The sequence below is a fragment of the Microtus ochrogaster genome, chromosome 21, assembly GCF_000317375.1.
Source record: "Microtus ochrogaster isolate Prairie Vole_2 chromosome 21, MicOch1.0, whole genome shotgun sequence".
In the NCBI taxonomy this organism is placed as follows: domain Eukaryota; kingdom Metazoa; phylum Chordata; class Mammalia; order Rodentia; family Cricetidae; genus Microtus; species Microtus ochrogaster.
The window spans coordinates 4,022,888-4,034,832 of record NC_022022.1 but is presented as its reverse complement, the minus strand read 5'-3'; the positions used below and the strand labels follow the sequence as shown (position 1 = coordinate 4,034,832).

Below are 11,945 nucleotides of genomic sequence, written 5' to 3'. Positions count from 1 at the left end.
ATGATGTGTGACTGCTTGCCTGACGCACATAAATATCTCCTGGCACTGCTTAGATTAATAGCAATTTAGGGACATATTCTCTGAATTTCCCTTCTAAGCCTACAGCCAAGCCCTATATAGTAAATGCTCAGAAATATTTATTCACCATAAATCATATAGTGTCCATCGTGTGCCAGACATGCCCCATGCTACACATGATCCTTGCATATGAATTTTTTTGAATATTTTTATGTTTTTTTAAACTTTATTTTATGTGCATTGGTGTGAAGGTGTCAGATCCCCTGCAACTGGATCTTCATACAGTTGTGAGCTGCCATGTGGGTGCTGGGAATTGAACCCGGATCCTCTGGTAGAGCAGTCAGTACTCTTAACCACTGAGCCATCTCTCCAGCCCCTATGAATTTTTTAAAAAAAGATTTATTTATATGTGTGGGTGCTTTTGCCTACATGTTTACTTGTGTTCACATGTGTGCAGTACCCACAGGAGCCAAAAAAAAAAAAAAAAGAGGGCATCAGATAATCTGAACTGGAATTATAGATGACTGTGAGCCTCCATGTGGGCTCTAGGAACCGAACACTGGTCCTCTGCAAGAGCAAGTACTATGAACCACAGAGGCATCTCTCTTTGTTCAGACCATTGCTTCAGCTATGAGGGAGTAAAGCAAGGACTGCATGCACGGGTAGGGGGCCAGACTGCCTGTACCCTAGCTCCATCCATACTGTCTATCTGTGCATCCTTCGACATGAGACTTGCTCTCTTATGCCTCGATTTCTTCATCTGTCGAATGAGAAACGATGGTGCCTACTTCACTGTAAGCACAGAGTACATGTTCTTACTGAGAGAGCATTATCATCTTGGTTTTACAGATGGAGAACTTAAAGCTTAGAGTTTAAATAACTTTTCCAACCAGCATGGCTAGTAACGAAGATATTGGATGATAAATAAGAGCCGAAGCCCATGAGAGCTCTCTGAGCTCCATGCTACACAATCTCACTGTTGCTGGATGACCAAGTGCAAGGACAAGTGAGTGACAAAAAAGACCTTTATTGCTGGTGCCTACCTTTTGACTCTTGCATAAGGAGGATATTGGGACACACAATCTGTTTCTCATTCCCTGCAATCAACTAAGAGAGTAGACAAAATTCTTTATCACTTTTTTATGTGTATAGGTGTTTGCCTACATGTATGTGCACTATCTGCATGCCTAGTACCCTCAGAGGCCAGAAGAGGGCGCAAGATCCCCTGGAACTGGAGCGGCAGACAGTTGTGAGCCACCATGTGGTTGCTGGGACTCAAACTCAGGTCCTCTTGAAGAGCAGCCAGTACTCTTAACTAGTTAGCCACATTTCCAGTCCAACAACATTTTTTAAAATAATCTATTTTTATTTTGTGTGCATTGAACACATGTGAGATTTTTCAAAATTTAAAGATTTTTCAATTTGTCAACTTTGGCATGTTGACAAACCAGACATAATTAGATTATGAAATGTAAAGAGGAGTTGAAAATGTCTGGTTTGACAAGCAGAGAAACTGAAGTCTGATGCGATAGCCCACACCTATTGTCTCAGCACATAGGAGATTGACACGGAAGAATGGGGAGGGAGGAGAGGAGGGGAAGGAGTAAGGAGGAACTATAAAGAGGGACAAAGTAGATGAAAGATGATTAGATTTCCTGACCCCAAGATTATACAGCCAAGAAGAGAAGTCCACTTTTTTTTTTCAAGATTTATTTATTTATTATGTATACAGTATTGTCTGCCTGCAGGCCAGAAGAGGGCACCAGATCTCATTACAGATGGTTGTGAGCCACCATCTGGTTGCTGGGAATTGAACTCAGGACCTTTGTAAGAGCAGGCAGTACTCTTAACCTCTGAGCCATCTCTCCAGCCCCGAGGTCCACTTTTTTTACTGACCAATGTTTTGCGAGAATTTTCCCCAATAACATAGTTTACATAGCATGTCAGTTAAAACACAAACCACACTGAAAGTTACAGGTCAGACAGAAGGGTCAGGCTGGGCCAAGAACCCCAGTGACAGGGAGGACAGGGCTGGCCCTGCGACAGCTCAAGTCATAAGGACTCGTGATTCCCTTTCCTTCAGTGCTCTGAGGACCAATGCCTTGTTGGGAAATGAATTATCCTGCCACCATCGACCCTCAATCTCTTCTTCCACAGGGCTCTAGGGAAAGAGATCTAGCAGAAGGCCACACATCTTAGAGCCCAAAGTCGGCCTCGGTGAGTCAGGAAGTGCTTACCTTTAAAGGCCCACCTCTTCCATCCTCAGCCTGGAGAAGCATTTCCCTTGGGAAAGGGGAGATAGTTGCCTCTCCAACTTTTTAGTTCCAAGGTCGTGTGCTTATAATCGGGACAGAAGAAACAATTGCTCCCTGCGAAGCTGGAGTTCTAAATCAAAGCATGGAAAAGAGGCCAAGGGCCCTAGGCGAACATCTGTTGTTGAGTCATAGCCTAGCTCAACAGCCTGGCTCTGAGGAATGGGAGAACTTGGATCACACCAGCCCCACACACAACTGCTGCTCAGAGCCAGGGGCTGACTTGAGAGGGGACACTGCTTCTCCATTCCAGAGGGCGCTAGCCTCCTCTGGTAAAGTGAGTCACCCTGTCAAGCAGAGCGTCCTCACAATGTGGAAACACTTCATGTGTGGAATGTGGAACAGCTAGCGCTGACAGTGATTTAAAACAAGGGCAAAGCCAGGCGTGGGGTGCACACCTGAAATCCCAGCACTTGGAGTGGGGGCGCTAAGGCAGGAAGATGGCGACTTTGAGGCTAGCCTCAGCTACATAATGAGATCCAAGAGAGACAGAGACAGAGATGAAGACACACAAAGAAAAATGGACAAATCATCTTTGAACCTTAGAAACCTGTCTGGCCTGGAAGTCACTATGTAGACCAGGCTGGCCTTAAACCCACAGATCAACCTGCCTCTGCCTCCCAAGTGCTGGGGTTAAAGGTGTGCACCACTATGCTCTGGGTTCTTCTCCTTTATCTAGTTTGGTAGACTTGTATTCTGAGACAGGTCTTCCTAAGTTGCCGAGGCTGGCCCTTACATTTCCAGTCCTCCCGCCACATCACCAGGCAGCTGAGGTTATCCTGCTCCGCGGGGTGAAACAGTGCGTGCGCCGGGCTCTTTTCTACTCAGACAGAAAGATGAAGACCTGGAATACGGGCAGCTGTTGAGAAGGCTGGGAACGAGCGCTCCCGTGAGCTTCTTTCCCACACCAGGTCTGCAGTCCACGTTTGTAGGAGGCTGGCAATGACGGCTGCATGTCTGGGCAGCTCTTACCGCCCTCATGGTAAAAATCCTGGAGAGGCAGAACTCGCCTCCCTCCAGCAGCACACAGGAGTTGGCTTAAAACACCGCAAAACACAGGCAATAAAAGTGGCTGAAGTCAGGAGCTTGCCATCTCCTCAGCCCTGACATCTCTAATTGGAAGCTGTCAAGATGAGCGGCTGCCCAGCCACGCTCCAGCATCCTGCTTGGCCTTTCAGCAGCAGCCCACAGTGGCATACAAAGCAGATGCCAAAGATGCCCCCAACACTTTATTTGTCTAAATAAATCGTAGAGCCTTGCTCTTGATCTCCAGAACGTCTTCTGCCCAGCTCCTATCTGCACGCCACATCTCTGCTCCTCCCTGCGGGAGAGCCTCCCTTTCCTGCAGGCAGCACAACCATTCAGCACCCCGATCCAGGCCAGTCTTCTTGGCACCCTTGCCAACCCCACCCTGCTTCCAGCCTGTTCATATTCTGGGACAAGCAGTCTGGATATACCTGTGCCAAGCAAGACTACCAGGGCAAGAACAACCCAGGAGTCAGGAGCAAATCCAGATGTGGGGTGGAATGTTTCCAGGGCCTTTGGGTGCCCGTGTGGTCAATCGGCTGAGGAAGCAGGGGAAGAAAAGTTACATTCTCAACTGAAAGAGAAAGGGGAACCAGAGGGGCCAGGCAACAGGAGGGTGTTGTTTCCCATTTCCTTGGCCCAGCAGGGTTTGTGTAAATTCAGCTATGTCTTATTTGGCCCTGCAGCCAACTGGCTTCCTGACAGAAGGGGTGGGGGGGAATCACTATACTAACCCAATGCTATCCAGAGATTGCCAGAAACGAATAAGCCCTTGCAGAGCTGTAGTCAGTCTTTCCAGGGATCTGCTCACCTCTGCAAAGGCGCAGGTTGCTCATGTTCCTCTGCCGTGACTGGCACCCCCCATAACCCTGTGCAGTGCTGTTCCAAATCAGGGCACAGAATGGCTAAGTTCAGGGATCCCACAAGGTCATTGCCCCCAAACGGGGTCAAAGCTAAGGTTAGGTCAAAACGGGGCCTGGTGACTGTAGCTTTTCTAAATACCACACCACCCATACATCAGAGTCTGGGGGAGCTGTATTACATTGAAAGATGGTGACAACAGGATGCCACCTTCTTTCATCTTCTCCAAGGCGTAGGAGACCAGGCCAGGCCCATGGGGCAAAGAGATGTGTTAGCATAATTTATTGAAGTCACCAGACAATGACTGTGTCACAGACAGGAAAAGAATTTGAAGGGGCATGGAGATGGTGTTCAACACCCTCATTCTGTAGAGACTGAAGTCTCAGGACACTGTAGAGACCACACCAGGCCCTGGGCCTGGTCCTGACACACAGAAACACACAGACTTAAGGCTCCTGGTTGTGAGACTAAAGCTGTCCCAGTGGTCCCGCGTTCAGGTGCTGGAGTGCTGTTGAGACTACTGGAGGACACTACAGGAAACACCCTGAGCTGCAGGGACACTTGGGACTGGAATTGAAACTGTTCTGGGTGAAGAGGTTAGAAGATCCCACCCCTGCCCCTGAAACAGCATGATTTCCCTGTTCCCCGGGCAGCACACACTTAGGGACAGACACTAGCCTCCTGAATTACAAACTGACTCAGGAGGGAGAAATGAAAAGCAGCAGCTAGAGGGAAGGAGCCAACAGAATGCTCTCCCCACGGCCAGGTATGCCCAAACAGCTCTGCAGAAGACTGTGGAACACTGGTATTAAATCAGCTATGAGATGCAAGCAAAACCAGTAATAACTTAGCAAAATAAATACAGCGACAGTTTTGCTCGGACTGATGAGGAAGTGGTTCTTAGCTCCAGGTCAGGAAGACTGGGGTGTGCCTTTTGGGACACCACAGGGGTGGGATACCACAGGGGTGGGATACCACAGGGGTGGGATACCACAGGGGTGGGATACCACAGGGGTGGGACACCACAGGGGTGGGATACCACAGGGGTGGGATACCACAGGGGAAAACCTGAACACTGGGAGCTTCCACAGGGGAGTGAGGTCGCAAGAACTATTCCTGGTCCTGAAGAACCTGCTAAAACCTGCTCCCTGAGGGTAGATTCCTTTGTCCCTAGAAAGGCAAGGCTGTCTAGTTTCGGCTCTCTGGTTAAGACTGGGCCTGGCCAGCTACCCCACACTGGCTGTCCGTGGGAGGCCCAGGAGAGTGTGGCACAGGGTGGAGCCGAGTAGAAAAACAAACAGTTTGTTGCTAAGAACTGAGCCTTGTTTGCAGAAGGAACTTCATTCCCTCAGGACACTCTCCAGTCGCTGTACAGCTGTGCTTCCAACTTTTGGGGGCTGAGACAAATTTTGTCACTTCTCTGGAGGTGATGAGGGCCTGGCTTCGGGGCAGCGAGACTCCAGTGTACACAGCAGGGAAGCGGTTACCCAGAAAGACAGTAACTGGGAGAAAGAATATTGTCCTATTCCTGCTAGCAGGAGAATGTCTTCCCAAGGCCTGCAGTGTTCCGAGGAGACAGACTCTTCTGCTCCATCTGCCAGCAAGCAGAGGATAGGAGCCTGGGGCATGAGCCAAGACCTGGGGCTACCAGGGTTCGGTCGGGAAGTCAGTCGGTATCAACGGCCTACAGAGGTGGTGGGCTTCTCTGCAGGTCTGAGCGACAGCAAGGGAATCCCAGCGTCTCCCGCAGCTCAGGTTTCCACCACTCGGATGAGAGGCATAGGCTTAGGGCTGGGAGGCTTGGATATCCTGACACTGGAGAGAGAGGAGTGAACACTGAGGCGGCGCTATTGCCTCCCACCCCGCAGCCGCCCTCCCCCCACCCAAGGCACCTCTGGAATACCACACCCCGGTGCTGGCTCATCTCCCGAGGTCTACCTGGAGGAACAGCTGTGACACGACATATCTATCTGACATGGTGGCTGATAAGGATGGGTAGTTAAACAACCGAGAGTAGACACAGCTGACATTCTTGATCTTCTTCCTAGACTGGGGCCTTTCTGTGAATCTCTTAGGAACAAAAGACCCTCCTCTAGAAATGTGCAAATATATGTACAAATTTGCAATATGTAAATATTATAAATAAATTTTACTCGCACTCTTAGGGGTTCATATACTTCCACAAGTCATGCGTGGTCCTGGGCTAGAGAGTGGCCTGCCGGATGATCTCAAATTGGAGACTGGGGCAGGAGGCGGGGCTTCCGTCTTCCTTGCCTCAGCACTGAAGGCTTTACAAAGCTACTCCTCTCTCTCCATCCTGCCCGGGCCCACGCTCAGCATGTACTCACCTGCCCAGATTCTCCGTCTTGGCGCGGGTCTGCGTGCTGAAGTTCCCATGACTGACCTGCTTCTCTATTAGATGCTCCATGCGGTCATGCATCTCCAGGTTCTGAAAGGCAAGCATGGTTACAGCAGCGGGCCTCTCTGGCTTGCCACACGCCCCCATTAATTTGCATGGACGCTCCCGCTAACTCCATGACTACCAGCACCTCTCTCTTCATCTTCATCACAAGACACCACTCTCTGCCTCCAATGCTGGCTCCTCACTAAGGCAGCAACACCGCTCACTTCTGGCTTCTCCTCCGTATACATTTCCTATCCAGAGTTTGTCTCCAGCTGACATAGTCACATGCCTTCATCAACAGCCTAGTTTTTAAATATCTGTAGTTTCTTTGCTGTTGTTTTGACTTCTCCTTTTTATTTCTCTGTATGTCTGTGTGAGTGCACACCACATGCACACAGGTAGGTGCCTTCGGAGTCTAGAAGGAAGTGCCAGATGCCCAGTGCTGAATGTACAGGTGGCTGTGGCTTGCCAGATGTGGATGCTAGGAACTAAACTTTTTTTTTATAATTTATTTATTTATTTTTGCTTTTTTGAGACAGGGTTTCTCTGTGGTTTTGGAGCCTGTCCTGGAACTAGCTCTTGTAGACCAGGCTGGTCTCGAACTCACAGAGATCTGCCTGCCTCTGCCTCCCAAGTGCTGGGATTAAAGGCGTGCGCCACCATCGCCCGGTTTAGGAACTAAACTTAAGTCCAAGCTCTTAACCCCGGAACCATCTCTCCAGTCCTTACAATTTTGTTTTTCTCCAACATATTTTATCTTAACTCTAGACAATACTTTCTCTAAATACCGTTTCCCGTCTGCCTCCCCTATTACAGAGACATCACACAGTGGACTGCAAAATGATCTGCAGGTGGTCAACAGCTGGGAAGGGCTTGGCAGCCAAGTGGAAATAGACCAGGAAGTCACCCTGATGCTGACTGAGCCCATCACCAGAACTGTGAGGAGATGCTAACTATAGAATGTGCCCTCTTCCTTCAAAGCCTGGCTCCACTGTCAGCGAAGTTCTTATGGTCAAGATGTGCCACGGTGGGTGGTTTGTACCGTAAGGCTCTGCCCTTCGGCAGGGACAGGTCTTGCCACTGTTAGCTGCTTACAATCCAACTGACCATAGAGCAACACTCTCAGATACTCGGTTCAAAGCAGCTGCTAGATAGAACCAAGCCCCTTCCTGTGCCCAGGCTTCCCCATAACTCAATTCCCTGTTGGGGCTCTCCCATACACAGACCTCAGCCTGTCCTGTTGGGGCTCTCCCATACACAGACCTCAGCCTGTCCTGTTGGGGCTCTCCCATATACAGACCTCAGCCTATCCTGTTGGGGTCTCTCCCATACACAAACCTCAGCCTCCAAATAGGCAATTTTCTCCTTGAGTTCTTGAATGGTGGCGTCCTTGGACTGGATCACAGCTTTTGAATTCTGGAGCTGCGAAGACATAAGAAACATGGGTTTTTTTTTCTGCAGAGACTCAGTTCACACTCACCAAACTCCACCCTGGCTAGAGGGAAGCCAGCAGAGTCAAAAGGAGAGCTTGCTCCGCTCAAGGCTTCACTGATGTTTCTCTAAGAATGAACACAGAAGCAAGGATGGCAGAGTGAGAAGTGCCATCCTTAAATCCAAAGTGCACAGCAGACGATGCAAAACCCTTGAGTTCTGCAGAGTGAAATTATTTATTCTTTCGTCTAGGAAACATTCTTTGAGTGCTTATCATATCATAGCTGCTGTTCAGGACAATAAGAAATGGCAGAAAACAAGACACATGTAAAAGGAGCTGGCCCAAAGGGAGGAAATGACCCTACACTAAAGAGAAGAACCTTATGCTAAAGCTCAGGCAGAAGAGTGAGGCTGGGAGCTGCAGGAGGCACGAGACGGTGATCTTCACAGATAACTGGTTTGTTAGGACTCCATTACTCATTTGCCAGGAAAGAGTTAGAGCATAGGTGAGAGCAGCCTCTCTCCTTTCGCAGTGGGAAACGAGATGCAAATACAATGTCAGGGAAGGATAGGAGCGCAATACCTGAACTCCATGTACGTCCCATGCTGCTCACGGGACGCACAATTTTAAACTCAGCTGCCCAGGGGACAGGTAATGAAAGCACAAGCTTGGGGTGAACACAGGACAGGTAAAATGGGACACCCCCTTACCTGCTCTATCATCTGCCGAACTTTCCGCTGCTGGCTCTTGAGCATGTCATCCAAGTGGTGGATCTTCTCCCGAAACCCAGCCACTTCCTTTTCAAGAGCAGCAGTCCTGGGGACAAAGACCAGGAGGCGAGGTGAAGTCACACTGCCACCAAGTGTGAGTCCCTGTGGCCTCCGTGGTCTGCCCTTTAGAGATGTCTAGTCCAAGGACGAGGCAGCTAAGCCATGTGCACGCCACTAGGGGACAGAGTGCTGTGTTTCGGCTGTTGTTTCCCAGAGACCATGACCACACTGAGAAGCCTGGAACCCGGCAGGCTAGCTCTGCACTCACTCACAGGTGTTGTCTCGCCTCTCTCCCAAGGTGCGAGGATTACAGACACGCATCAGCATGCCTTATCAGAGGCAGGTTTCTGGTTTTTTATTAACATTATTACTAAACTTTTTCAGTATTAAAGTCAGGAGAAAGTTGGCTGCCCTGCGTGTTATAAGTTTCTGATTGCCCTAAAAATTTAAGTAGGAACTTACATTATTCTAAGCAAACAAAGTCAAGATCCTCAATAAGAAATATTTGCTCTTATTACATTTTTAAAAAATTTCTAAGAATTTTTAAAAATTCTATGTGCAGTAGTGTTTTACCTGCATGTATGTCTGTCGGATCCCCTGGAATTGGAGTTACAGACAGGTGTGAGGAGCCATATGGTCGCTGGGAATTGAACCCAGGTCCTCTGGAAGAAGTCAGTGTCTGAGCCACTTCTCCAGCTCCTCGGTCAATTTTGTTTGTTTTTGTTTTTTTTCAAGACAAGGTTTCTCTGTGTAGCCCTACTGTCCTGGAACTTGCTCTGTAGGCCAGGCTGGCCTCGAACTCATGATCCTCCTGCCTCTGCCTCCTTCAGCAAATCCTACTGGAGTGCGCTACCACAACTGGCTGTCCTTAATTTTTAACAGAGTATTCCTCAAATCCTTATAAATTTCCAAGCCCAGGAGCAATGGGCCATGTTTCACTATACAGTATTTGGCCATGTGTTCCTAGCTCCTGACAAGATGCCTAGAACCTCCAGAAACACCAAGTGTGTCTTAGGTACAATAAGGGAATGTTGGCTGGGGTTTGTACATAGTTGCAGGATGGGGCTAGTTAAACTTCAATTCTTCTCCAAACTCAGGGGGAGAGACCAACCCTGCCTGCACGCTGGACAAAGTGTTCAAAGACCTCCTGGGTCCAGAAACGCATAGGCACACACGTCAGGAGGACAGCGTATGCTAACTCCCCGGGAACAGGTGCGGAGCACTCTGGATCTCACCGCATGTGCCGCTTTATCCCTTTACCTGAACCCTTTACAAACCTGACAGCATTGTTTCGTCAGCTCCAGGAGCCACTACAACAAATTCCTGACCTGAGGAAGCAACTGGGAAGCACCCCACCTGATGCATAGGTAATGGGAAGGTGGTACATGGTGTCCTTGAGCATGCTCGTTTTGACTGTCAGCTGAGGGGAGGTAGAACTGAGCTCTTGACGCATGAGGCCCAAATCAACTCTGGATAGTCTTAGACTAGGTTTAGATTGTGAGACCCATGATCAGTGTCAAGAGAGAGGTAGAAAATTGCCTGATGTCGCAATGCTGTGAGCAGAGGGAATTTTCCTTAGTTTTGAGAATGCCCAGAGGATCCAGAAGAGCCACAGGCACTGGCTACCCCCAGTTCTGCCCGAAGACAAGTGCACACTGCTGGAAAGTGGGGAGTACTCAGGCTGAGGTGGAGCCACCACGCACCTGTGCCCCATAGCCTTCTAAGTTCCACTCTCGGTTCTCCACACTAGGGCACAGGTCAAACACCATTCCAGAGCCTTAGTCTGGGATTACCTCACGCTGTTTCTCTTGTTCTTCTCTTAGTCTGCCCTGAGTATGTCCCATGCAAGGTGGAATGGTTATAGAAGTCCACCTCACGGGCTTCCGATCCTCGTTAGTATTTGCATATGTCCTCTGCATCCTCCTTACACTTTACCTATACATCACTTAGGATACCTAATACAACCACTGCTCATTGTTGGTTTGGGGGACCAATGGCAACCAAGTAGCGCATTATGCCATGTTTGCTTGATGCTCCTGGGAGGCCTGCTTTTTTCTGAGGGGAGACAGAGAGGGGGTTGGATCTGGGGGAGGGGGAGGTGGGAAGAGGAGAGACTCAGCAAAGGAAGGCAGTCAGGATGTAATATATGTGAGAATAGAAAAAAATAATAAAAAAAGATTTCTGATAGGAGAAAAAAACTGATGTAGAATATTTATAGCAAAAAAAAAGACTCAATATTCAGTAGAGACGATTTCCAATTTCCCATTTTTTGCTTTTGTTTTTTTCCCTTGAGACAGGGTCTTACTATGTAGTTCTGGGTGACCTAGATCTTCATATGTAGAGCTTGTTGGCCTCGACTTAATAGAGATCCACCTGTATCTACCTCCTGGGTGCTGGGATCAAAGGCATGAGCCACCACTCCCAGCTTCAACTGTTCTTCTAAAGTTACTTTGCTATGAACGCAAACCAGAAAGGGCGCTACAATAAAAAGATGCCCGAATTTTCCATGCTGGGAAGGTCAAGCCCAGGTTGTCCTAAAGAAGAGAAAATACCCCTATTTTCAGATGGGGGGCTGTGACTCTGCTGATCTTGGCCCTTCAGGTAATGTCTGTTGAGCCTGAAAAGGGTCACTTACACAAGGGTGATCAGACCTGAGATCTAACTGTTTTTGTTTATTGTTCATTTATTTTTGAGCCAAACCTTGTTACAATGCCCAGGCTGGCCGAGATCTCATGGTCCTTCCTCCTCTGCCTCCTGAGAACCTGGGGTAACAGGTACAGACCACACCACTACTGTACCCAGAAAGAGTTTAGTTAGAGACAGAATTCACTCTGCAGCACAAGCTGGCCTTGAACTCCCAGCAATCCTCCTCAGTCTTCCAAGTGCTAGGATTATGGGCATGTGCCACCATGCCCTGTCAACATCTTATCCGGTCCTGAAGATTCAGGAGGCAGTCTTTGCTCTGTGGGTCCTACTGACCTGACACCTCTGAGCCCCTCTCCTCAGAGGACATTTGTCAAACCCTCTAACCTTGGAAGCAGAAAACTCTCAGTAATCCTTACAGGTTTCCAAGGACAGCAGGTAGTTCTTGATTTCTTTCTTTCTTTTTTTTTTTTTTTTTT

At 48.7% G+C, this 11,945-nt stretch overlaps 1 protein-coding gene across 2 annotated transcripts in view; it reads right to left on the bottom strand.

Annotated features, from left to right (window-relative positions):
* Positions 1-4,487: 4,487 nt before the first annotated feature.
* Positions 4,488-11,945, bottom strand: part of Tuft1 (tuftelin 1) — a 46,649-nt gene continuing 39,191 nt past the window's right edge. For both annotated transcript variants that reach the window (XM_005357012.2, XM_005357013.2), the window contains 4 exons: positions 8,764-8,869; positions 7,960-8,043; positions 6,566-6,666; positions 4,488-6,032 (listed from right to left, as the gene is read on the bottom strand). In XM_005357012.2, the coding sequence (XP_005357069.1) occupies positions 5,969-6,032; positions 6,566-6,666; positions 7,960-8,043; positions 8,764-8,869 (355 nt within the window). In that variant the 3' untranslated portion in view covers positions 4,488-5,968. The remainder of the gene's footprint in view (positions 6,033-6,565; positions 6,667-7,959; positions 8,044-8,763; positions 8,870-11,945) is intronic.